Source organism: Staurois parvus, unplaced genomic scaffold (genome assembly GCF_062004578.1).
Source record: "Staurois parvus isolate SC_StPar_1 unplaced genomic scaffold, SC_StPar_1.0 ptg000453l, whole genome shotgun sequence".
In the NCBI taxonomy this organism is placed as follows: Eukaryota; Metazoa; Chordata; class Amphibia; order Anura; family Ranidae; genus Staurois; species Staurois parvus.
The window spans coordinates 1,342,097-1,367,320 of NW_028318249.1; the positions used below are offsets into that span (position 1 = coordinate 1,342,097).

Here is a 25,224-nt window from a genome sequence, read left to right on the forward strand (position 1 = left end):
CTTTCTTATTTTGTTTTGGGTAGGGATGGGAAAGGTTTAGAGCAGTGATGGTCAACTCACTTGATATAAAGGGTCTTTTATCACTTAATATTCAGTTATTATAATGTTACAAAAAGCTGTCAAAGACATAAGATATGCAATAAGAGATGGTCAGAGCCTAACAGCAGGCCATAATAGATGGCCAAAGACTGCTGATACGCTACAGATGGTCAGAGCCTAAAAGCATGCCATAATAATTGGTCAAAGACTGCTTACATGCAGTGGGAGATAGACAGAGATTAAGAGTATTCTATAAGAGATGGTAAAAGACTGCTTACATGCAGTGGGAGATAGAAAGAGATTAAGAGTATTCTATAAGAGATGGTCAAAGACTGCTGACATGCAGCAGGAGATGCTCAATAGGGTTGAGATGAAAAGGTGTTTAGTAGGGTTGAGGCCCAAAGGTGTTCAGTAGAGTTGAGGCCCAAAGGTGTTCAGTAGAGTTGAGGTCGAAAGGTGTTTAGTAGGGCTGAGGTCCAAAGGTGTTCAGTAGGGTTGAGATCCAAAGGTGTTGTCAGGAATGGACTCAGCACTGGTGGTGGGACTCACCTGCCGTGTGGGCTGCAGTACCAGGGCTGACCAGCGGGTGCTTTCAGCAGCCAGACGCTCACTCCTGTAGTCAGCCAACACCTGGGCTGATTACAGGAGGTGTATTTAAGGAATGACCAGGCCTGTGACCCTGCTTTGATCCTGATCTCTGCTGATCGTCTCCTGTTGAACCCCTGGCTTGCCTGACCATCCTTCTGCCTGATCCTCGGTACCGCACTGCCCGCTACCTGCTGAATGGCTTGTGACCCCGACCATTCTCTGCTTGCTCCTCCTGTACCACACTGCCCGCATGATACCGACCCGGCCTGTCTGACTACGCTTACTTCACCTGACAATCCATCTATCCCGCACGGATCACCTCTAGTAAGTCTGCCTGCCTCTTCCCATCAGACTCCGTTCCTGCACTCCCCTGCCAGTACTCTCTACCACAGCCGGACGCACTCAGGGGTCGCTACCTGGTTCCAGTCTGCACCAAGTCCATCCCCACCATCAGGGGCCCTGGTGAATAGCAGGCTGGGACTTAGACCCCGCGCCCTGAGGAAATCCGTGCTGTGGGCTCAGTCTGCCTGACCGATCCACCTCTCCAGCCCTGACTGCACTGGTACCTATTAGTTTAAGGTTTATCGCACCTGGCTGTACATATTTATGTAGTGTTGAGTTTTATTGTTTGCACTGCGTTTATGTTTGTGTTGTCTTTAATAAATTATATCGTGTTACACGCTATACCTGAAGTCTGTGTTTCCCTGTGTCGGTCCACACACCTCTGGTCATACCTGGAGCCCTGACAGGTGTTCAGTAGGGTTGAAGGTCAAAGGTGTTCAGTAGGGTTGAGATCTAACAGCGTTCAGTATTGTTGAGGTCCAACAGCGTTCAGTAGGGTTGAGGTCCAAAGAAGTACAGTTGGTTTGAGATTCAAAGGGTTTCAGTAGGGTTGAGGTCCATAGGTGTTCAATAGGGTTGAGTTCAGCACTGTGTGCAGTACACTCAAGTTCCTCCACACCAAACTGGACTTGACTCTCTTCATTCAGAAAAGGAAGGGGATGGTAAATGAAATATTTATAGGCCCCTTCCCCGCTCTCCATCCTGACACATCTCCTGCAGCAGCCAGCGGGAGAGGAGAGGAGGGAAGCCGGTAGAGATGGGGGGGATGAGGCAGGTAGTGGTCAGGAGAGCACACAGCTGGCTGGGCAGCAGGGGAAATCCCATGGGCAGCCAGGGGTGATTGGTGTGGTGGTGGGAGCCATGGGAGGGAAAGGAGGAGATGCAGCTTTCAGCTGCTTCATGGAAAGCCATCTAGAGTGATTTGTGCTTGTGACTGCACCCCCTCCTCACCGATCAACCCTGTCAGATTGCCCCTCTGCAGGAGGCACCAGGAGCCTCTCATGGAGCCCTCTGAAAGATATAGATTACAAAGATGAAAGCTCCATGTTGGAGCATGAATGAAGACTGAGGCTGCAAAAAGAAGAGAAAATGCTGCTTCTGGGGGGTAGATGTCGTCTGCTGCCATTATACAGTAAATTTATACAATCTACTGTATCTGGGAATACGATGGAATCATAAAAGACATGACCTTGCCACTGTCCATGCCCAATGTGATATGTTCGTGAAAACAACTTATCTGCATATACTGTAGTCCCTACGTGAGCATGTGGGGGTTGAATGGAACATGCAGTATACTGTAGCTTTAGGTTTCTCTTTAGGAACCTCTCTTTCTGGATGCTCCCTGTTAAAAAAAAAAGCTGTTTATGAAGATCAGTAGCTGAAATGTATTTTTTTGTTTGTTGTTAAACAAAAACTTCAGTTGTTGATGACACTCACACACAGTCCTCAAAATGCCTGTTGGATCAATGCACTATGAAGAATTTCAAGATGTTGCCATAAATATATTTTACGTGTCACCACATGTTTCTCTTGTTTTCCAGGTATGGGAATACCGTGCTCTCTTTCATCTATCAGATAAAATTATCTGCATCACTTCCATATGGATTTCCTAAAGCAATCCTCAAAATGGACTTTGGTCTTCTTCAGCATGATATTACTGGGAACCATTTCCTACATTTCATTTGCCTATTTTAACATAGAAAGACAATTTAGCAAAGTAAATGTTGAAATAAAACACAGGCCAAAGGTGGCATCAGACTCTGTGAAATCAAACCGATTGACTATGACAAAGCCACCAACAGCAGCGGAGACAGTGGCGACCTTCAATAGGTCTCTGCTGACCATCTTACTTTGGACATGGCCATTAGGATACAAGTTTCCTTTAAATAGTTGTCCAAGAAATGAAATATCTAGTTGTTTCTACACTGTGGACCGCAATGCATACCCCATAGCAAATGCTGTTGTTATTAGTCATAGAGATGTATATAAGTCAGAAGAGCTTTTACCTCCAGTGCCAAGACCATCCGACCAATACTGGATCTGGTTTAGCATGGAGTCTCCAACCAACTGCCCAAATTTAAAGCTCATGGACAACAAAATTAACCTCACAATGTCCTATCGACTTGATTCAGATATATATATTCCATATGGACGGCTAGAAAAAGTTGATGGAAGTGAAGATTTTACAATTCCCCAAAAGTCAAAGTTGGTGGCCTGGGTAGTGAGCAACTGGAATACAAGGCACAGACGAACCAAATATTACGAGGAGTTAAAGGAATATATTACAACTGATGTCTATGGAAAATATGGTTTGTCTCTTCCATGGAACCAGACTTTGCAAACCCTGACCAGGTATAAATTCTACCTTGCCTTTGAGAATTCCATACATGAGGATTACATCACGGAAAAGTTCTGGAAAAATTCACTAATGGCAGGAACTGTGCCCGTTGTCATGGGTCCTTCACGTAAAAATTATGAGCGTTTCGTTCCACCCGATGCTTTTATTCATGTTGACGACTTTTCCACTCCCCAAGAACTGGCCAAATTTCTTCTGGGTTTGGATGAAGATGAGAATAGATATCAACAATATTTTAATTGGAAGTTCAGCTATCGACCAACGCTATCCGAAACTTTTTTTCCATCAGCATACTGCAAAATATGTAGAGCATTGAAAGAAGCCCCTGCTTATAGGACAATGCCAAGTATTGCTGAATGGTTCAAGTGAACTTATTGCACCCGTATATGCAAAATCAAGTGTTGTGGCTAACAGATAACCAAATGCACTAAATTGTCAGTTTATCATGAGCTGATGTTGTATCGATATTGTGTGCAATAGGGACATGGAACCTGTACGTGACAGCCATTTTTGTTTTTCATGAGCATTAATCTTCCTCCCCTCCTCCTGAAAACTGGAATTTGTAGCTGTAAGTTGTAACAAACTTCAAAAGAGCCTCTTAATTAAAACACAAATAGACGCCAGTGTCCAGGGCTGTAAACATCTAATTAGTCTAGGCAGGTTGTCTGTTTTCCAGGAACCATGAAAACACTTTCCTCTGCCCTATCATAAAACAATAACTCAGTCAAACAGTCACACATGACCTGTAAGGCCATTAGAGCTCTAGAAATGCAGAGCGTGCCATAAAACGTCTATTCCACATGTAACAAGTCCACATGTGATTCAACAGGAACAGGGTAGGCACATTAATATTAGGTATATAGTTGAATAGGGAATATCATACCAAACAAATCAAGATCATACGTGACTATGTTAGCACATAGGAAAAGGGAGAAAGCATTCTCCTCCCTCCTGGGTGACAAAGGTACGATGTGTTTGGTATCCCTGGGTTTGAAATACAATTCTAAATATTAATCTGCCAGTTACTAGAATACCAGCTTCATGTATTGGAGATTATTAATATTACTGTAAAACTGTAGTTGGGGCTTGGTCATACATTTAGTGATCTGCCAACACCCATCCCTTAAACTGGATTATTGGTCAGTCTCTGTCCACACCCCCTTGATATCATAGAAAAGGACTGACAGGACTTGTGAAGTGGGAGCTCTCGTTTAACATCAACCAAGGAACATCCTAATGGACTTGAGAGCCAAGGCAATGTTTTTGCTCGGATAATTGGACTCTGCTAAAACCAGGACTTTGCAAGTATTCTGCCTTCTGGACTCCTTTCTTTTATTTCTGTTGCATTATTGTTCTCTTTATGTCTTTGTAACATCCCTTTCTGTAAATATTTAAATTGCACCATTTTGACCTTTTTTAGTAATAAACCCTATTTTGAAAAGTGTTGAAACTATCTCTAAAGCTTTTAATACAAACAAAAGAATCCCTGTCTCTGTATATAATAATCCTCTGAATATATCTGTCTGTGGTGACAGTGTGTTAAGACATTTATTTCTCACATTCGTTCTTGCTAACATTGTGAAGGGTTGATAGGCCCAAAGCTATCTGGTGGCAGTTTGGAGTTTCGAGGGTTAATTGCATAATTAACCTAACCCAGTGACAATCGCTCGCAGGCTGCTGGCACATAGATAGTGGTCCCGCGAGCTGGAAAATCTTTGTGCAGGGTGCAGCTGAGAGTGGCATTGTTACGCAAGTGACAGAGCAGAGTGAGATTGGCTGGTCCTTTGCCACGAGTTGGTGAGAAGGACAGGGGTTGGGCACCGCGTTGTGTCACAGATGTTTCACTTAAAGTGTGTCTAGAGTATTTTTTTGAATAGAGTGCTGTGGGATTAGCCAGGTGAGGTAGCACTGGACTTGATTGGAGGTAGGTAGTTTGTGGAGGCCCAACCCTTGGAAAGTCCTCAGGATGTTTTTGGTCAGGTCCAGCCTACAGCAGCAAATCTGTGACCAAATGCTCCACACTACCCAAAGAGAGAATTGTAGGGGAGGGAATTTGTAATCCGAGTGATGTAAGTTTTATTCAAGATAAATGAAGGTATTAGACTTATGACTGAAATACACAGCGGACAAAAACCTAAACAAATTTGATACCTACATAGTAAACACCAAAATGAAAAGAGAGGGAGAGAGAGAGAGAGAGCCATTACCTGAGTGCAGTATTTATTAAAACGCAATAAAAATGAAAAAGTATTTTTTTGCACTCATCTGTCAAGTCTCTATTGGTGGCAATATACCAGGTGGTCAGTAGGTGATCATTTGCCCTCATGCACACTGGATGTTTTGATAATGCTGGTAATGTTAGCTGTGTAAAGTCGTGAGGTTTTTCAGCTTTTTTTTTGTTTTTGCATTAGCGTTTAGCCTCATTTAGCGGCGTTTTCCTGCGTTTGCGGTTTTTAGTGTTTTTTTTTACAGCTAAAAAACTCCTCTAGAAACCCACTAGTCCTGGGGTTTTTTTCCAGCCAAGAAATATCCCAGCCATAAAACGTTGATTACAGTCTATGTGTGCATGGACACATAGGATAACATGCTGGGGGTTTACTAGCTGGAGAAAAAAATGTCAAAAGCCAAAAACAGCCGCTGTAAAAACGTCAAGTGTGCATGAGGACTTAGGTGGTCAGTATCCACTTGAAGACCAGGCTTTTTCTGACACTTTATGCTTACATGTAAAAACAGTATTTTTTTTCTAGAAAATACTTAAAACCCCAAACATTATACATACATACACATTATTATTATACAGTATTTATAAAGCGCCAATAGTTCGCTCAGCGCTGTACATTACAAAGGGGGACAGAACATGTGACAGAACAATACCAATACAATGCAAAACATGAGGGGATTGAGGGCCCTGCTCTTTCGAGCTTACAATCTAGGAGGGAGGGGATGGTGGCACAGGAGGAGATAGCTGTGGGGGATGGGGTGGTAGGATGAGTGGAGGAGTTTGAGTTTGATGGTGGCGTTGTTGAATGTGATGGAGAAGTCAATGGGGGGTGGTGTCCGGGCTGGGGGGAAGACAAGAAACTCGGTTTTGGAGAAGTTCAGTTTAAGGAAGTGGAGTGACATCCAGTCTGATATGTCGCTCAGTAGGTGTGTGATTCGAGCGGAGACCGAGGGTGCACATATATATATATATATTTTTTTTTTTTAAACAGTGGCCCTAGAAAATAAATTGTTAACTTTTTTTTAAATAATTTATTTTCTTTTTCTATACTGTCCCTTTTATCACTTTCATTGTTATCCCAGGGAATATAAATATCCTCTGTAATAGCAATAGGCAGTGACCAAGATCGGTATGATCAGATGCTTTTTTCACACCACTAAGAATTTGTTTAAAACTGCGAAACCGGAAGTGATGAAATGCTCATCAATTCCAGTTTCTTAGACCATAGAGATGATCACAGCTGTTCCAGTCCCCAATCAGCTCTATGGTCAGCACGTGGAGACGCCGACTGCACTCTCGGGTTCCCCGGTGGGACGGAAGAGACCTAGAGAGCTGTGGAAGGAAATCCCATCTTGCTGCTTGTAAAAGCAATTTGGTGGCTAATTAGCTGCTAGAATTGCTTTTAAGAGAAAGCCGACCGCAGGCTGAAGAAACAGTACTAGGATGATGCTTGCAGCTGAAGACATCATTCCGGTACATACAATCAAAGTCCAGAGATATAAGGATATGCTGGTCCACAAGTGGATATTGTAGTCAACACACTTCAATGTAAGTGATGTTCGTCCATTGTGTTTGAAGAAGACCTTGACATCTAACAGGTGGGCTGTCCATGGTGTGTCTGTAGGTGTCTGGTAAGGCCTATATGGGTACAAAATGCTCTGCCACATGTCGGGCAGACACATGTGGGCACCACTGTTGCATCATTTGCAGCTCTGGCTTTGCGGAGTGCTCGCTTCTCTTGTGCTGTGGTTGTTCTTTTCTCCTCAAATGTCTGCCACCCTTGGTGGATCAACGTGCGCCATGTCGATCGATCTTGTGCCATGGTTTCCCCAGGTGATGTTAATATCCAGGGACTTGGAGGCTTTCAAAGTGTCTTTGTATCGCTTCCTTTGTCCCCCGTGCGATCGTTTTCCTTGAGACAGCTCACCATAGAGCAGCTGTTTAGGGATACGGTGGTCTTGCATCCTTGCAACATAGCCTGCCAGAGTCTGGGCTTTCATCAGCAGGGTGTGAACTGATGGCAGGCCTGCTCTGGAGAGGACTTCTCTGTCTGGCACCTGGTCCTGCCAACAGATCCTCAGAAGTATGCGGAGGCAGGTCATGTGGAACTTGTTCAGTTGCCTAGTATGCCTTCTGTATAAAGTCCAAGTCTCACTGGCATACATCAGGGTAGTTAGCACTACTAGATAAACAATAATGAAGTGAGTGCTCTAAAAGATGTATATAGCAGCTGTAACACTCAAGGTAACCAAAGTAAACCTCCAAAGGATAAAAGTATATAAAGTGCAGCGCTAATAAATATTTTCAAATATGTAAACGGACAATTGTCATTAAATAATGTGCGTCAATGTTGTGTTAAAATCAATAGTTCATCCAAATATCATGAAGTAATAAAGTTCAAACAAATAATAGCAGAACAGATAGATAATCTTCACAGCAGTAGATTGTTAAATGACACGGCTTGTGACAGGAACGAATGGTAAAAGTGCGCACTCACCGCAAGCGCATTGGTAATGCACATGTAAATATATAACCGCCAGGGATCTCAGGGATGGGTAGATGGTGAGCTCCCTTCTACTGTATGGTCATCAAACATAGGGCAGTAAGGTAATCTGCTGGGTCCAGAGGTCCCCTTAAGGATGGACAGGTGCTCAGCTTGGGTACAGGGCTCCCTTCTCTGGATACTGGATGTAGTGGGGGTGATCTGCAGGCTTAATAGCTCTAGATAGGAGCCAAAAAACAAATGCCCATAGTGTAGTATGTCCACTTAAAACAAGAGATTGCAGAGTATGCAGCACTAACCCCTTTTTAAAGATGGCCGCAGAGCCTCCTCGTGGCTCCGGCGGCGGTGACGTCACGCTCCTTAGGAGGAGCTAACAGAGCGTGACGTCACCGCCGTCTTGGTCACAGGTCAAGTGCACTACTTTAGCCAATCACAGCACAGCGGGGTTTTTTTTTCCTTTTTTTGGGTAGCAACGGCGGCAGGCATCATGACTGACCTTGAATCTGCTTCAAGAGACTTTTTAGAACTTTTATTTTTAATAAAGGACTTGTCAGAGTGTCTCGTTTTTTTTTTTTACACTACACTTTTTTTTGTGAATGGGTAGCAGTACCATGTACCACATACTCATTCACATGGGGGGGCGGAATCTGTAGAATCTTTCAGATTCTGATTAGCCCCCCGCCCACAGACCCCCACAGCCCAGGGTTGTGGGGAAGAGGCCCCCCCATGTTGAGGGCATGTGGCTTGGTATTTTTCAGGAGGGGGAGCTCACTTGTCCCCCCCCTTTCCTGACTTGCCGGGCTGCATGCTCGGATAACAGTCTGGTATTGATTTTGAGGGGGGCCCCCACATTTTTTTTTTTCTTGGCATGTGGGTTCCCCTCAAAATCCATACCAGATTCGAAGGGCTTGGTAAGGATGGGAAGGAGGACCTCACACAGTTTTAAAAATTTTTTTTTAATTGTCGGACAATGCCGACAATTCTTTTTACATTCATCAATCAGCAGGGAACCCCCACTGACAGCTGAAACAATAATGTTTTACTACTAAAATACTATTAACTCATGCGGTAACTGAGTGGTATCTTACCACATACTTAGATGCAGTAAAGTACCGCTCAGTAAATTGTGCTCGAAGTTCGCGGTCGAACATTTGGTAGGTTTGAATGTTCGACCGTGAACCAAAAGGGTGTGTTCGGCTTATCACTAGTTTTAATTATATTATGCATTTTTACCTAATAGTTGCTTTTAACTACAATGCACAGATCCATTGTGAGCAGGTTTTGATCATTTAAATTGTATTTGGATGCTGGTAATGACCTGCCTGCTTCAGTAATATATGGCATGTTTAGAGTTCCACCCAAAAGGGGAAGTTCCGCTTTAATGCTTTATCTCCCGCTCCCCATTAAGGATTGGCACCTTTGGATGGGAGCGGGTACCGGAACTTGACAGGTACCCACTCCCACTGCGATCACCTAGGCGATTGGAGGCAGAAGTTGTCCTCCCCTCCCCCCTCCCCGTAGTCTTCTGGGAAATGTGACAGGTCCCAGAAGACTACGGGGCAATTCACAAAGCGAAGCTTCTCGCGCATGCGCAGTGGGCACCCAGCTGTGAAGCCGCAAGCTGTCACAGCCAGATGCCCGCACTAAAGATGCCGGCGTCAGGGAGAGAAGATGGCCGGTGAAACCAGCAGTGGTGAGGACACCGCTGGACTGAGAGACAGGTAAGTGGCTGTAATTTAAAAGTCAGCAGCTACAGTTTTTGTAGCTGCTGACTTTTTTTTTTCAGCTGGAACTCCGCTTTAAAGAGATGGTCCCAGTCGTCCTGCTTCCTGAAGATGCCGGGATGTGATGAAACACGTAGAGTCAGGCCTTCCAGTTTGTGATGTCATTTCCGTTTGGTCGAATGCACACAGTATCCAGGATTGAGCAGAGCTGCGGCACCTTCCTGAACTGTCTATCAAGTCTGCTGGTAGGTCCAGGTGCTGTAGGGATGCCTTTATATTGTGGGTGCATTCCTCTTTATGTCTGGGTAATTTTCTAGTAAAGTAGTAAATGATGAATTCTCCCCTGGTCTGTGTCTCCCATACTTCATTACATACGAGGATGGTCTGAGGCCGGGGATGCTCAATCCTGTTACTCTTTTGGACAAGAAGGTGCAGAGAACATTAAGAGCTGGCCCTTCCAGAGATGGCATAAGTGCTGGGGATTGTATCACAAGCTGGGCATTGTATCACATTTACACCTTATTTTAATAAGGGGTCAATTTAATCTGATAAGTGAGCACACTAAAGGGGTTATCAGAGGTGGTTAAGAGTTGATGCTCTCCAGTTATCAGAGGTGGTGAAGAGTTGAACTCTCTGATCAGAGGTGGTGAAGAGTTGACGCTCTCCGGTTATCAGAGTTGGTGAAGAGCTGACGCCCCAGCTATCAGAAGTGGTGACCAGTTGACACTCTGCAGTTATCAGAGGTGGCGAAGAGTTGAACTCTCTGATTATCAGAGGTGGTGAATAGTTGATGCTCTCTGTTTATCAGAGGTGGTGAAGAGTTTATGCTCTACGGTTATCAGAGGTGGTGAAGAGTTGAACTCTCTGATTATCAAAGATGGTGAAGAGTTGAACTCTCCGATTATCAGAGGTGGTGAAGAGTTGACACGTCCCAGCTATCAGAAGTGGTGACCAGTTGACACTCTGCAGTTATCAGAGGTGGCGAAGAGTTGATGCTCTCTGGTTATCAGAGGGGGTAAAGAGTTGACACTCTCCAGTTACCAGAGCTGGTGAAGAGTTGACATTAGTTATCAGAGGTGGTGAAGAGTTGACACTCTTCGATTATCAAAGGTGGTGAAGAGTTGACGCTCTCCGGTTATCAGAGGTGGTGAAGAGCTGATGCTCCCCAGTTATCAGAGGCAGTGAAGATCTGATGCTTGCCAGTTATCAGAGGTCGAGAAGAACTGACGCTCTTTGGTTATCAGAGGCGGTGAAGAGTTGACACTCTTCAATTGTCAAGGGTGGAGAAGAGTTGACACTCTTCAACTGTCAAAGGTGGTGAAAAGTTGACACTCTTCGGATATCAAAGGTTGGGAAGAGTTGACACTCTCCAGTTATCAGAGGTGGTGAAGAGTTAACACTCTTGGGTTATCAGAGGTGGTGAAGAGTTGATGCTCTCCAGTTATCAGAGGTTGTGAAGAGTTGACATCAGTTATCAGAGGTAGTGAAGAGTTGACAGTCTTCGGTTATCAAGGGTGGTGAAGAGATGATGCTCTTTGGTTATCAGAGGTGGTGAAAAGCTGACCCTATCCAGTTATTAGAGTTAGTGACGAGTGGACACTCTTCGGTTATCAAAGGTGGTAATGCTCTCCAGTTACCAGAGCTGGTAAAGAGCTGAATTCTCCGGTTATCAAAAGGTGGTGAAGAGATGACACTCTTTGGTTATTGTTATACAGTATCTATATATTGCCAACAGTTTGCTCAGCACTTTACATTATAAAGGGATACAATACAGCAATGGTACAGTGCAATACAAGAGGGTTAGGGGGGCCCTGCTCCTTGGAGCTTACAATCTAAGAGGGAAGGGCTGGTGGTACAAGAGGTAATAACTGTGGGGGATGAATTGGTAAGAGGAATAGAAGATTCCATTAGTAGCTGAATGCAGGATAGGCTTCCCTGAAGAGATAGGTTTTCAGAGATCGCCTAAAAGAGGGCAGAGTAGGTGATAGTCTGATAGATTGGGGTAGAGAGTTCCAGAGGATGGGAGAGGCTCTGGAGAAGTCCAGTAGACGAGCATGGGAGGAGACAAGGGAGCTAGAGAACAGGAGGTCGTGGGAGGATGGTTTGGGTGATATTTGGAGACCAGATTGGTGATATAATTTGGGGCAGAGTTACAAATGGCTTTATATGTTATTGTTAATGTTTTGAATTTTATTCGTTGGGCAATGGGAAGGCAGTGGAGGGATTGGCAGAGAGGGGTGGCGGACACTGAGTAGAGGCCAGTGGAGGGATTGGCAGAGAGGGGTGGAGGACACTGAGTGGAGGCCAGTGGAGGGATTGGCAGAGAGGGGTGGAGGACACTGAGTGGAGGCCAGTGGAGGGATTGGCAGAGAGGGGTGGAGGACACCGAGTGGAGGCCAGTGGAGGGATTGGCAGAGAGGGATGGCAGATATGGAACAGTTAGTAAGGTGGATGAGTCTGGTAGCAGCATTCATGATAGACTGAAGAGGGGATAGCCTGCGATCAGGTAGGCCAATGAGGAGGGAGTTACAATAATCAAGGCGAGAGATAACAAGGGACTGAATAAGTTGCTTAGTAGTTTAAGTGGTTAAGAATGGGCGTATCTTGGAGAAGGGTTGTGGAGGTGAAGTCTACATGATTTGGACAGCGATTGGATTTGGGGCTGAAAGGACAGATGGGAGTCTAGGATTACAAATAGTACCCTTGCATGAGGGGAGGGACTGATGGTTGCATTATTGATCTTGATGGAGAAGTCAAGGGAGGGGGCATGGGCTGGGGGGAATACTAAGAGCTCAGTTTTGGAAAGATTGAGTTTGAGGAAGTGGAGTGACATCCATGCCGATATGTCGCTTAGTAGGTTAGTAATGCGAGAGGAGACTGAAGGGGTGAGGTGAGGAGTAGAAAGATAGATTTGTGTGTCATCAGCATAAAGATGGTACTTAAAGCCATGGGAGTTTATCAAGTGACCAAGGGAAGAGGTGTAGATGGAGAAGACATGGGGTCAAAGGAGAGACCTTGAGAGACCCCTACAGAAAGAGGAAGTGGAGAGGAGGAGACAGAGTTATAGGTAATGCTGAAGGAGAGCTACGATAGGTAGGAGGAGAACCAGAGCAGAGTCTCAGAGGCCAAGAGAGCTGAATTTTTTGAGGAGGAGGGGATGGTCAACAGTATCAAAAGCCGCAGAGAGGTCAAGCAGTAAGAGTAAGGAGTAATGGCCATTGGTTTTAGCAGTTAGTAGACAATTAGTGAGTTTTAGTAGGGAAGTTTCAGTGGAGTGTAGTGAGCCAAAGCCAGACTGTAAAGGGTCAAGAAGTTTGTTGTCAGTGAGGTAGGAGCTCAAGTGATTGTAGACTAAGCGTTCTAGGAGTTTGGAGGTAAATGGCAGCAGGGAGATGGGTCTTAAGTTGTTCAGGTTGGTTATCAGAGGCGATGAAGGGTTGACACTCTCCAGTTATCAGAGGCGGTGAAGGGTTGGCGCTCTCCGGTTGTCGGAGGCGGTGAAGGGTTGGCGCTCTCCGGTTGTCGGAGGAGGTGAAGGGTTGGCGCTCTCCGGTTGTCGGAGGCGGTGAAGGGTTGGCGCTCTCTGGTTGTCGGAGGCGGTGAAGGGTTGGCGCTCTCCGGTTGTCGGAGGCGGTGAAGGGTTGGCGCTCTCCCGTTGGAAGCGGTGAAGGGTTGGCGCTCTCCAGTTGTCGGAGGCGGTGAAGGGTTGGCGCTCTCCGGTTGTCGGTGAAGGGTTGACGCTCTCCGGTTGTCGGAGGCGGTGAAGGTTGACTCTCTCCGGTTGTCGGAGGCAGTGAAGGGATGACGCTCTCCGGTTGTCGGAGGCGGTGAAGGTTGACTCTCTCCGGTTGTCGGAGGCGGTGAAGGTTGACTCTCTCCGGTTGTCGGAGGCGGTGAAGGGATGACGCTCTCCGGTTGTCGGAGGCGGTGAAGGGTTGACGCTCTCCGGTTGTCGGAGGCGGTGAAGGGATGGCGCTCTCCGGTTGTCGGAAGCGGTGAAGGGTTGACGCTCTCCGGTTGTCGGAGGCGGTGAAGGGTTGACGCTCTCCGGTTGTCGGAGGCGGTGAAGGGTTGACGCTCTCCGGTTGTCGGTGGCGGTGAAGGGTTGACGCTCTCCGGTTGTCGGAGGCGGTGAAGGGATGACGCTCTCCGGTTGTCGGAGGCGGTGAAGGGTTGACGCTCTCCGGTTGTCGGTGGCGGTGAAGGGTTGGCGCTCTCCGGTTGTCGGAGGCGGTGAAGGGATGACGCTCTCCGGTTGTCGGAGGCGGTGAAGGGATGACGCTCTCCGGTTGTCGGAGGCGGTGAAGGGTTGACGCTCTCCGGTTGTCGGAGGCGGTGAAGGGATGGCGCTCTCCGGTTGCCGGAGGCGGTGAAGGGTTGACGCTCTCCGGTTGTCGGAGGCGGTGAAGGGTTGACGCTCTCCGGTTGTCGGTGGCGGTGAAGGGTTGACGCTCTCCGGTTGTCGGAGGCGGTGAAGGGATGACGCTCTCCGGTTGTCGGAGGCGGTGAAGGGATGACGCTCTCCGGTTGTCGGAGGCGGTGAAGAGTTGACGCTCTCCGGTTGTCGGTGAAGGGATGGCGCTCTCCGGTTGTCGGTGAAGGGATGGCGCTCTCCGGTTGTCGGAGGCGGTGAAGGGTTGACGCTCTCCGGTTGTCGGAGGCGGTGAAGGGTTGACGCTCTCCGGTTGTCGGAGGCGGTGAAGGGTTGACGCTCTCCGGTTGTCGGAGGCGGTGAAGGGTTGACGCTCTCCGGTTGTCGGAGGCGGTGAAGGGTTGACGCTCTCCGGTTGTCGGAGGCGGTGAAGGGTTGACGCTCTCCGGTTGTCGGTGGTGGTGAAGGGTTGACGCTCTCCGGTTGTCGGAGGCGGTGAAGGGTCGACGCTCTCCGGTTGTCGGTGGCGGTGAAGGGTCGACGCTCTCCGGTTGTCGGTGGCGGTGAAGAGTCGACTCTCTCCGGTTGTCGGAGGCGGTGAAGGGTCGACTCTCTCCGGTTGTCGGAGGCGGCGAAGGGTCGACACTCTCCGGTTGTCGATTGGCGGCGAAGGGATGACGCTCTCCGGTTGTCGGAGGCGGTGAAGGGATGACGCTCTCCGGTTGTCGGAGGCGGTGAAGGGTTGACGCTCTCCGGTTGTCGGAGGCGGTGAAGGGATGGCGCTCTCCGGTTGTCGGAGGCGGTGAAGGGTTGACGCTCTCCGGTTGTCGGAGGCGGTGAAGGGTTGACGCTCTCCGGTTGTCGGAGGCGGTGAAGGGTTGACGCTCTCCGGTTGTCGGTGGTGGTGAAGGGTTGACGCTCTCCGGTTGTCGGAGGCGGTGAAGGTTGTGGTGAAGGGTCGACGCTCTCCGGTTGTCGGTGGCGGTGAAGGGTCGACGCTCTCCGGTTGTTGGTGGCGGTGAAGGGTCGACGCCCTCCGGTTGTTGGTGGCGGTGAAGGGTCGACGCTCTCCGGTTGTCGATTGGCGGCGAAGGCTCGACTCTCTCCGGTTGTCGGTGAAGGGTTGACGCTCCCCCTTTGTCGGAGATGGTGAAGGCTTGTTGCTCTCCGGTTGTCGGAGGCGGTGAAGGGTCGACGCTCTCCGGTTGTCGGTGGTGGTGAAGGGTTGACGCTCTCCGGTTGTCGGAGGCGGTGAAGGGTCGACGCTCTCCGGTTGTCGGAGGTGGTGAAGGGTCGACGCTCTCCGGTTGTCGGAGGCGGTGAAGGGTTGACGCTCTCCGGTTGTCGGAGGCGGTGAAGGGTCGACGCTCTCCGGTTGTCGGAGGCGGTGAAGGGTTGACGCTCTCCGGTTGTTGGAGGTGGTAAATGGTTGTCGATCTCCAGTTGTCAAAGGTGGTAAATGGTTGTTGCTCTCCAGTTATCAGTACCAGTTCAGCCTGACAGCTCAGCCCCGCCCACTCTGATACAGACCGCCACCTCCGCCCACCCTGATCTCATATCCTCTATAGCTGATTGATCGGGTCTGGAATTCTACTGAACACAATGCAATCATGTCCCCGCCTCCTTCTCTGAAGTTACATGTGTCTCTCTCTTTCTCTCTCCCAGTCTTCTCCTTTCCCAAATTGGCTTCCTGTCGCATCTTGGTGACGTGTGTCATCACTCGGCCATGTGATCCGCCACATGACGCTGGAGAGATCCTCCCCTTCGCAATGCCCCACTTCCGCCCTCTCCTCGTGGTCGCATAGTGATAGACCGGCGGGAGGAGGAGGAGTCTGAGAGGAGTAAGAGGCGGAGCGAGCAGAGAGATGGAGGGATCCGATCCCCCGGGTGAGAGATCTTTGCCGGTCTGTGTGTGCGGAGATCACCGGGTGACGTCATGTGGAGGGGGAGGGCGTGTCCTAGTCCTGTAGACTGGACGGTGCGATCTCTGTATTCTGTTATCCCTTCTTCACCATATATACACGGGGAGTCACATGGCCTACCTCTGACGTCATACTTCACAGGAGGACTGAAATATGAACTGTCTGTATGGCCCCCTGATCCACCCAACCTGCGTGTTACGATTTACAGTGGAGTCCTGGCATTACATGACATATTAGGGTGGAGTCATGTCTGCCCTGTCATTACATGTTATATTAGAGTGGAGTCATGTCTGTCCTTTCATTACATGATATATTAGAGTGGAGTCATGTCTGTCCTTTCATTACATGATATATTAGAGTGGAGTCATGTCTGTCCTGTCATTACATGTCATATTAGGGTGGAGTCATGTCTGTCCTGTCGTTACATGTCATATTAGAGTGGAGTCATGTCTGTAGTGTCATTACATGTCATATTAGAGTGGAGTCATGTCTGTAGTGTCATTACATGTCATATTAGGGGGGAGTCCTGTCTGTGCTGTCATTACATGTCATATTAGGGGGGAGTCCTGTCTGTGCTGTCATTACATGTCATATTAGAGTGGAGTCATGTCTGTGCTGTCATTACATGTCATATTAGAGTGGAGTCATGTCTGTAGTGTCATTACATGTCATATTAGAGTGGCTTCATGTCTGTAGTGTCATTACATGTCATATTAGAGTGGCTTCATGTCTGTAGTGTCATTACATGTCATATTAGGGTGGAGTCATGTCTGTAGTGTCATTACATGTCATATTAGGGTGGAGTCATGTCTGTAGTGTCATTACATGTCATATTAGGGGGGAGTCCTGTCTGTAGTGTCATTACATGTCATATTAGGGTGGAGTCATGTCTGTCCTGTCATTACATGTCATATTAGGGTGGAGTCATGTCTGTCCTGTCATTACATGTCATATTAGGGTGGAGTCCTGTCTGTAGTGTCATTACATGTCATATTAGGGTGGAGTCATGTCTGTGCTGTCATTACATGTCATATTAGAGTGGAGTCATGTCTGTGCTGTCATTACATGTCATATTAGGGTGGAGTCATGTCTGTGATGAGCTATTAATGTTCTCCTCTCTCTTCTCTCAGGTGAGGGGAAGAACAAGATGGCTGACTCTAACCTGGCCAAGGTACAGTCCTGTGTCACCCCTCCCTTCCCCCTACCCTCTGGGGCCCTCCCACATCTGTACATAATGGCAGGGAGAGGGGTCCTTACTACACAGACACAGCCAGGAGCATGGGAGGGGGGTACATCTCATGGAGGAAGGCAGGGTACACCTTGGAAGGGTAGGGTACACCTGATGGAAGAAGGAAGGTACATGTGGGGGATGGGGGTACACCTGATGGAAGAAGGAAGGACATGTGGGGGATGGGGGTACACCTGATGGAAGAAGGAAGGACATGTGGGGGATGGGGGTACACCTGATGGAAGAAGGAAGGACATGTGGGGGATGGGGGTACACCTGATGGAAGAAGGAAGGTAATGTGGGGGATGGGGGTACACCTGATGGAAGAAGGAAGGTACATGTGGGGGATGGGGGTGTACCTGATGGGGGGAGGAAGGGTACATGTGGGGGATGGGGGTACACCTGATGGGGGGAGGAAGGGTACATGTGGGGGTACACCTGATGGAAGAAGGAAGGGTACAGGTGGGGGATGGGGGTACACCTGATGGGGGAAGGAAGGGTACAGGTGGGGGTACACCTGATGGGGGAAGGAAGGGTACAGGTGGGGGTACACCTGATGGGGGAAGGAAGGGTACATATGGGGGTACACCTGATGGGGGAAGGAAGGTACATGTGGGGGATGGGGGTACACCTGATGGAAGAAGGAAGGTACATGTGGGGGATGGGGGTACACCTGATGGAAGAAGGAAGGTACATGTGGGGGATGGGGGTGCACCTGATGGGGGGAGGAAGGGTACAGGTGGGGGATGGGGGTACACCTGATGGGGGAAGGAAGGGTACAGGTGGGGGTACACCTGATGGGGGAAGGAAGGGTACAGGTGGGGGTACACCTGATGGGGGAAGGAAGGGTACAGGTGGGGGTACACCTGATGGGGGAAGGAAGGGTACATATGGGGGTACACCTGATGGGGGAAGGAAGGGTACATATGGGGGTACACCTAATGGGGGAAGGAAGGGTACATGTGGGGGATGGGGGTACACCTGATGGGGGAAGGAAGGGTACATGTGGGGGATGGGGATACACCTGATGGGGGAAGGAAGGGCACATGTGGGGGATGGGGGTACACCTGATGGGGGAAGGAAGGGTACATGTGGGGGATGGGGATACACCTGATGGGGGAAGGAAGGGTACATGTGGGGGATGGGGGTACACCTGATGGGGGAAGGAAGGGTACATGTGGGGGATGGGGGTACACCTGATGGGGGAAGGAAGGGTACATGTGGGGGATGGGGGTACACCTGATGGGGGAAGGAAGGTTACACCTTGGGGTGGAATGGTACACCTGGGGGAGGAGGGTACATCTAATGGAAGAATGAAGGGTACACCTGGGGGAGTTGGGTACACCTTGGGGTGGAATGGTACACCTGGGGGAGGGGGGTACATGTGGGGGATGGGGGTACACCTGATGGGGGAAGGAAGGTTACACCTTGGGGTGGAATGGTACACCTGGGGGAGGGGGGTACATCTAATGGAAGAAAGAAGGAAGGGTACACCTGATGGAGGGGGAATACACTTTGGAAGGGAAGGGTACACCTGATGGAGGGAGAATACACTTTGGGAGGGAAGGGTACACCTGATGGAGGGGGAATACACTTTGGGAGGGAAGGGTACACCTGATGGAGGGGAAATACACTTTGGGAGGGAAGGGTACACCTGATGGAGGGGGAATACACTTTGGGGAGGGAAGGGTACACCTGATGGAGGGGGAATACACTTTGGAAGGGAAGGGTACACCTGATGGAGGAGGAATACACTTTGGGAGGGAAGGGTGCACCTGATGGAGGGGGAATACACTTTGGGAGGGAAGGGTACACCTGATGGAGGGGGAATACACTTTGGGAGGGAAGGGTACACCTGATGGAGGGGGAATACACTTTGGGAGGGAAGGGTACACCCGATGGAGGGGGAATACACTTTGGGAGGGAAGGGTACACCCGATGGAGGGGGAATACACTTTGGGAGGGAAGGGTACACCCGATGGAGGGGGAATACACTTTGGGAGGGAAGGGTACACCCGATGGAGGGGGAATACACTTTGGGAGGGAAGGGTACACCTGATGGTGGAAGAGTACACCTTGATGGAGGAAGGAAGGGTACACACACAGAGGGGTGTCAGATATGCCATGAATGCGGGTGTCTTTAGTGGTGTTTAGTGTTGGTGACTCCAATGATGTCTCTTATGTCCAGATGAAAGGTCAGGAACTATCCAAGGAGGAGAAGCTGCGCTTGCGAAAGGAGAAGAAGCATCAGAAGAAGAACAAGGAGAGGGCGGCGGTGGCAGCGGAGGCCAGGGACGTTGTGCAGGATGCCGCTGTACAGAAAAGTATTTAACATTGATTGGTATTGAACTTGAATCACATTGTAACCCAAAGTAAAAATGAGATTTATTGATCTCCCTCCACCTCCCTTGTTTCTGCCATCTTCACTTTGCTGCCCGGGGCTTATATGTGTATTTTGGGTTTATAATAAAAAACCATCAAACAGCGCAAATCAATACTCAAAAAAAAAAAATATAATTAATAATAAAAATAATACAAAAAACTTATAATAAATATAAATAAATATCAATTGAATAGTCCCACTCCAACAAAATAATTATTGAGATGAATATGATGAATAGAGTGAAATTGAAAATCCTTATTCAAAAGACCCTTGACCCATGTTCACACCCGTTAGTGCTCAGATCGCATACCGCACTCACCAGATATTGGTGAAAAAAATGCCTTAATTATGGGTTTTGGAATCCTAGACCCATTCAATTCTGCCTCCAATCACCGGATTTAGGTGAAGCTTCCCCAATGCAGGTATAGATATATGCCTCAGACCTCCAAACAGTGGTAAAAACCAGCCTCCAACCTCCAGAATCACCAGAGATCACTCACCATAAAGAGATGATTGGTACAAAGAAAAAAATGTATATAATGTAATACTGCAAGGCTCAGACAGGATGAATGCAAATACCAAACCACTCACATCTTGAAAGAATATGATCAGCATTTATTGTTTATATGGAGCCATAATGCCACATCACCAGGGTAAAGATCTCCCAGTCAGCAATACATGACAGCATGTAAGAATCCACCCTCAAGCAAGATGGCCCCTGAGAGCGCCACACGCCGGCGTGTGCTCCACTCACCGGAAGTGATGTAGTACGTTGGACGGCGAAGCCGGAAATGTCGACTTGTTTTGCCTCTCCAGGCCCTCTTTTTACCACTATTTGGAGGTCTGAGGCATATATCTATACCTGCATTGGGGACGTTTCACCTAAACCTGGTGATTGGAGGCTGAATTGAATGGGTCTAGGATTCCAGAACCCATAATTAGGGTTTTTTTTCTTGTTTTCACCAATATCTGGTGAGTGCGGTATGCGATCTGGCACTAACTGGTATGAACACGGGTCAAGGGTCTTTTGAATAAGGACTTTTCAATTTCACTCTACTCACCATGTTCATTTCAATAATTATTTTGTTAGAGTGGGACTATTCAATTGATGTTATATTTATTATGTTTTTTTTTTTGTATTTTTATTATATTTTTTTTTGAGTATTGATGTGCACTGATTGTTTTTTATTGTTATTTATTTAGGAATTATCTCACTATTTTTGTCACTACTTTTGGCGTTGGTGATTTTTTTGTATATATTTTGGGTTTGTGTGTTTACCTGACCTGGTCGTTTGGTCTTCCAGCTGAGGTACAGCCACCCATCACAGCACCGGCCCCTCCAGTACCAACAACTGCTGCCAGCCCAATGCCTGAGGTACCACCTGCAGGAAGAAGTAAGGCTGAGATGAGGGCGGAGAGGAGAGCCAAGCAAGAGGCCGAACGGGCACAGAAACAGAGTAAGAAGACGGAGCCGGGTGTGGGGCCTGCCCCAAGCAAACCCAAGAGCCAGCCTACAGACATCCAGACAGGTGAGACACGGAGGAGTGTAGACAAATGGGAGAGAAGAAAAAGTGGGGACATGGAGGGGGGAAAGAAGGAAAAGTGGGGACAGGCAGGGAAACGGGAGGGGGAGGAAGAGTGGGGAAGCTGAGGGGAATGAAAGAGTGGGGGTAGACTGTGGTGAGAAAAAAGTGGGGTAGAGATGAGAGTTTGAGCAGATGGGGTGAGAGGAGGAAGAGTGTTGGCAGATTCTGGGAGAGGAGGAAGAGCAGGGGTATACAGGGAAGAAGAGTAAGAGTGATATCAGGCAGAAGAGAGAAGAAAGGGGGGGGAAGCAGGGGCAGACGGGGGGAGCAAGATTGTGGGCAGATGTGAGCAGAGGAGGAAGAGCATGGTTAGAGTGGGGAGAAGAGTAAGAGAAAAAGAAGACAGAGGAGAGAATGAAGAGCAAGGGCAGACGAGGGGAAGAAGAGTAACAGTGAGGGCAGACAGGAGAGAAGTAAAAGTAGAGGGAGAGGGATAAACGAGGGAGATGAGGAAGAACAGGGGCAGGCAATGTATGGGAGGAATAGTGAGGGCAGACTTGGAGAGAGAAGGAAGAGCGGAGGCACACTGGGGAGAAAAGGAAGAGCGGGCTCAGAGTGCGGCGAAAAGGAAGGGCGGGCTCAGAGTGCGGAGAAAAGGAAGGGCGGGCTCAGAGTGCGGAGAAAAGGAAGGGCGGGCTCAGAGTGCGGAGAAAAGGAAGGGCGGGCTCAGAGTGCGGAGAAAAGGAAGGGCGGGCTCAGCCTGGGGCGAAAAGGAAGGGCGGGCTCAGCCTGGGGCGAAAAGGAAGGGCGGGCTCAGCCTGGGGCGAAAAGGAAGGGCGGGCTCAGCCTGGGGCGAAAAGGAAGGGCGGGCTCAGCCTGGGGCGAAAAGGAAGGGCGGGCTCAGCCTGGGGCGAAAAGGAAGGGCGGGCTCAGCCTGGGGCGAGAAGGAAGGGCGGGCTCAGCCTGGGGCGAGAAGGAAGGGCGGGCTCAGCCTGGGGCGAGAAGGAAGGGCGGGCTCAGCCTGGGGCGAGAAGGAAGGGCGGGCTCAGCCTGGGGCGAGAAGGAAGGGCGGGCTCAGCCTGGGGCGAGAAGGAAGGGCGGGCTCAGCCTGGGGCGAGAAGGAAGAGCGGGCTCAGCCTGGGGCGAGAAGGAAGAGCGGGCGTCAGATTTGGGGCGAGAAGGAAGAGCGGGAGCAGACTTGGGGAGAGAAGGAAGAGCCGGAACAGAGCGGTGGTGAGAGCTGGGGTAGACGGGAGAGGATAAAGGGTGGGGACATCTTGGGAAGAGTATGACGAGTGGGGGCACACAGGGGGAGAAGGGGAGCAGCGGGACCAAAAGGGAAAGGATACAAAGCAGGGGCAGGCAGGGAGGAGGAGGTGAAGGGGGAGAGAATGAAGAGTGGTGGTTATTGGGGGGAGAGGAGGGGGAGCAGAGGCAGGGAGGAGGAGGTGAAGGGGGAGAGAATGAAGAGTGGTGGTTATTGGGGGGAGAGGAGGGGGAGCAGGGGCAGGCAGGGAGGAGGAGGTGAAGGGGGAGAGAATGAAGAGTGGTGGTTATTGGGGGGAGAGGAGGGGGAGCAGGGGCAGGCAGGAAGAAGGATAGAAGAGCTGGGGTAGATGGGGGGGGGGGGAGAGAATGCAGAGCAAGGAACACATGAGAAGTGAAGGAAGCTTGTGGGATGATGGGGAGGAGGAGGAAGAGCAGGGGCAAAAGGTGGGGGAGATGGAGGTGCGTGGGCCAGTGGGGAAGAGAAGGAAAACGGTGCAGTTTTGTCTGAATTAAACTTTTGACTTCCTTCTAACATGCGCCAAGACACTGCGGACCTTTGCTGCCATTTATGGGGAGTGTAAACGTCTGCCATGCCTTCCAGGAACAATGCTACGTAGACTAAGGTTTCAGTACTATTCCAGTAGTAGCCTTGTCCCTGATGGTTGTGATGGATCACTCTGCTCCATAGAAGAAGCGTGCTAGCTCCATTGTCTCCCATGTTCTGTATGGAAAGGGTCATTCAGCAGTGATCACATTTAATTTTTTCTGCAGTAAAACGCCTCCCAGATCACGTCCAGGTCGATGATCCAGCAGCCCAGAAGAAGCTGGCAAAGAAGTTGGAGAGACAGCAAGTGAGTGTGAGAAGGTGCTTTATTCCTAAAATGAGACGTGTTCATACACATAGGCAGACGCAGGGTGATGATTTCGCTGCTACAGAAGAAACATGTTCTATACAGTTATGCTCAAAAAGGTTGCAGACTCATGGAGAATTGGGAATATACAATAGATACCATTTCAAAAAAACATGAGTGATCCGGCAAAACACATTTCTTTTATTTCTTATGGGATTCATATTCTGTAACTGTAGGTCATAAGACACAATCATAAAACAGAACATGGCAACAAGTAAACAAAGGAATGTCCCCTGTTCAAAGGTCTACATCCCCTTAGTTCTTAACTTCTTGCCGACCAGCCACTGTAGAAATACGGTGGCAGGTCGGCACGGCTGGGCAAAAGCACGTTTTAAAACGTGCGTTTGCAAAACAGGTAGGAGGCGCGTGCCCGCCCTACCTGTCCCGCCGATCGCAGCTGCGGATGTCAGTCGCTGGGTCACAGCCGGTCATTTCCTACCGTGTCCCAGCGATTAGCGGCAATCACTGACGGAGAGCACGGCTGCAGTAGCTCTGCTTTCTGTCAGGCCCCTGTCAGCTCCTGACATGTTGATCGAGAGAGAAGAGTTTATCTCTCCAGATCAGCGTGTTCCCCTGCAGTACACACCCCCGCCCCCTAGTAAAACACTCCCCTCACACAGTTAACCCTTTCAGTAAATAAAAAAATTAACTCCTTCCTCCCCAGTGCCATTAGTACGGTGTCAGTGGTTTTATTTTGCACTGATCACTGTAGTGGTGTCACTGGGGATGTCAGTGACCCCAAATCAGTTCCCCCCCCAGTGTCAGAATGTCCGCCGCAGTCTCGCCATAAATCACTGATCGCCGCCATTAGTATATAAAAAATTAAAAATCCCAGTATCTTTCCCGCCATTTGTAAACGCTATAACTTTCACGTAAACCAATTAACTTACACGTATTGGGTTTTTTTTTTTTAGCAAAGACATGGAGCAGAATACATTTTGGCAGAAATTTATGACTAAATTTGATTTTTACATTTTTTTTTTACTGGACATGTTTTATAGCAAAAAGTCCAAAATATTGTTTTTTTTTTTCCTCAAAATTGTCAGACTTTTTTTTTTTTATAGCGCAAAAAATAAAAACCGCACAGGCGATCAAATACCACCGAAAGAAAGCTCAATTTGTGGGAAAAAAGGACGTAAATTTAATTTATGTACTGTATTGCATGACCGCGCAATTGTCCGTTAAAGTAGCGCAGCGCTGTATAGCAAAAAAATGGCTTAAATTGCAGTATCTATACCATAGTTTGTAGACGCTATAACTATATACACTTATTGGGATTTTTTTTTACCAAAAACATGGAGCAGAATACATTTTGGCCTAAATTTATAACCAACTTTGAGTTTACTATATATTTTTTATAGCCGAAAGTAAAAAAATATTGTTTTTCTTCAAAATTTTTGGTCTTTTTTTGTTTATAGCGTGAAAAATAAAAAGCGCACAGGTGATCAAATACCACCGAAAGAAAGCTCTATTTGTGTGAAAAAAAGGACGTAAATTTCATTTGGGTGCAGCATTGCATGACCGCGCAATTATCAGTTGAATTAGTGCAGCGGCGAGTAGCAAAAAGAGGCCTGGTCATTAAGGGGGGGGGGGGGGGGTAAATCCTCAGGAGGGCAAGTGGTTAATACTGTGTATTCCCCCCATTCGCATCAATGACGAGGTGCAGTCTTTTGTAATAGTTGTCTATGAGGCCCCGAATTCTTGCAGATGGTATAGCTGCCCATTCGTCTGCAAAATGCCTCCAGGTCTTTTGTCGTCTTGCATGAACCGCACATTTGAGATCCCTCCCATAGTGGCTCAATGATATTAAGGTCAGGAGACTGTGATGGCCACTCCAGAA

General features: G+C 48.5%; 2 protein-coding genes across 6 annotated transcripts in view; both read left to right on the plus strand.

The window, feature by feature from the left end:
* Positions 1-1,961: 1,961 nt before the first annotated feature.
* LOC149453064 (3-galactosyl-N-acetylglucosaminide 4-alpha-L-fucosyltransferase FUT3-like) lies at positions 1,962-4,721 on the plus strand. Of its 2 annotated transcripts, XM_089688730.1 has the most exons (2): positions 1,962-1,997; positions 2,813-4,721. In XM_089688730.1, exons 1-2 carry the CDS (start codon positions 1,971-1,973, stop codon positions 3,692-3,694), a joined length of 909 nt encoding a protein of 302 aa, XP_089544856.1. In that variant the 5' UTR covers positions 1,962-1,970; the 3' UTR covers positions 3,695-4,721. The 2 variants fall into 2 exon arrangements, with proteins under 2 accessions (XP_089544856.1, XP_089544855.1); XM_089688729.1 differs by lacking the exon at positions 1,962-1,997 and having other exon boundaries at positions 2,570-4,721.
* Positions 4,722-15,915: 11,194 nt separating this feature from the next.
* The window catches only part of EIF2B4 (eukaryotic translation initiation factor 2B subunit delta), a 29,755-nt gene continuing 20,446 nt past the window's right edge, over positions 15,916-25,224 (plus strand). For 3 of the 4 annotated variants that reach the window (XM_089688747.1, XM_089688748.1, XM_089688750.1), the window contains exons 1-5: positions 15,916-16,032; positions 17,198-17,238; positions 19,484-19,619; positions 20,983-21,207; positions 23,245-23,324. In XM_089688747.1, coding sequence (XP_089544873.1) covers positions 16,011-16,032; positions 17,198-17,238; positions 19,484-19,619; positions 20,983-21,207; positions 23,245-23,324 — 504 coding nt within the window. In that variant the 5' untranslated portion in view covers positions 15,916-16,010. Of the gene's footprint in view, positions 16,033-16,153; positions 16,306-17,197; positions 17,239-19,483; positions 19,620-20,982; positions 21,208-23,244; positions 23,325-25,224 lie in introns of those variants that run through there. The other variant, XM_089688749.1, reaches the window with a different exon arrangement.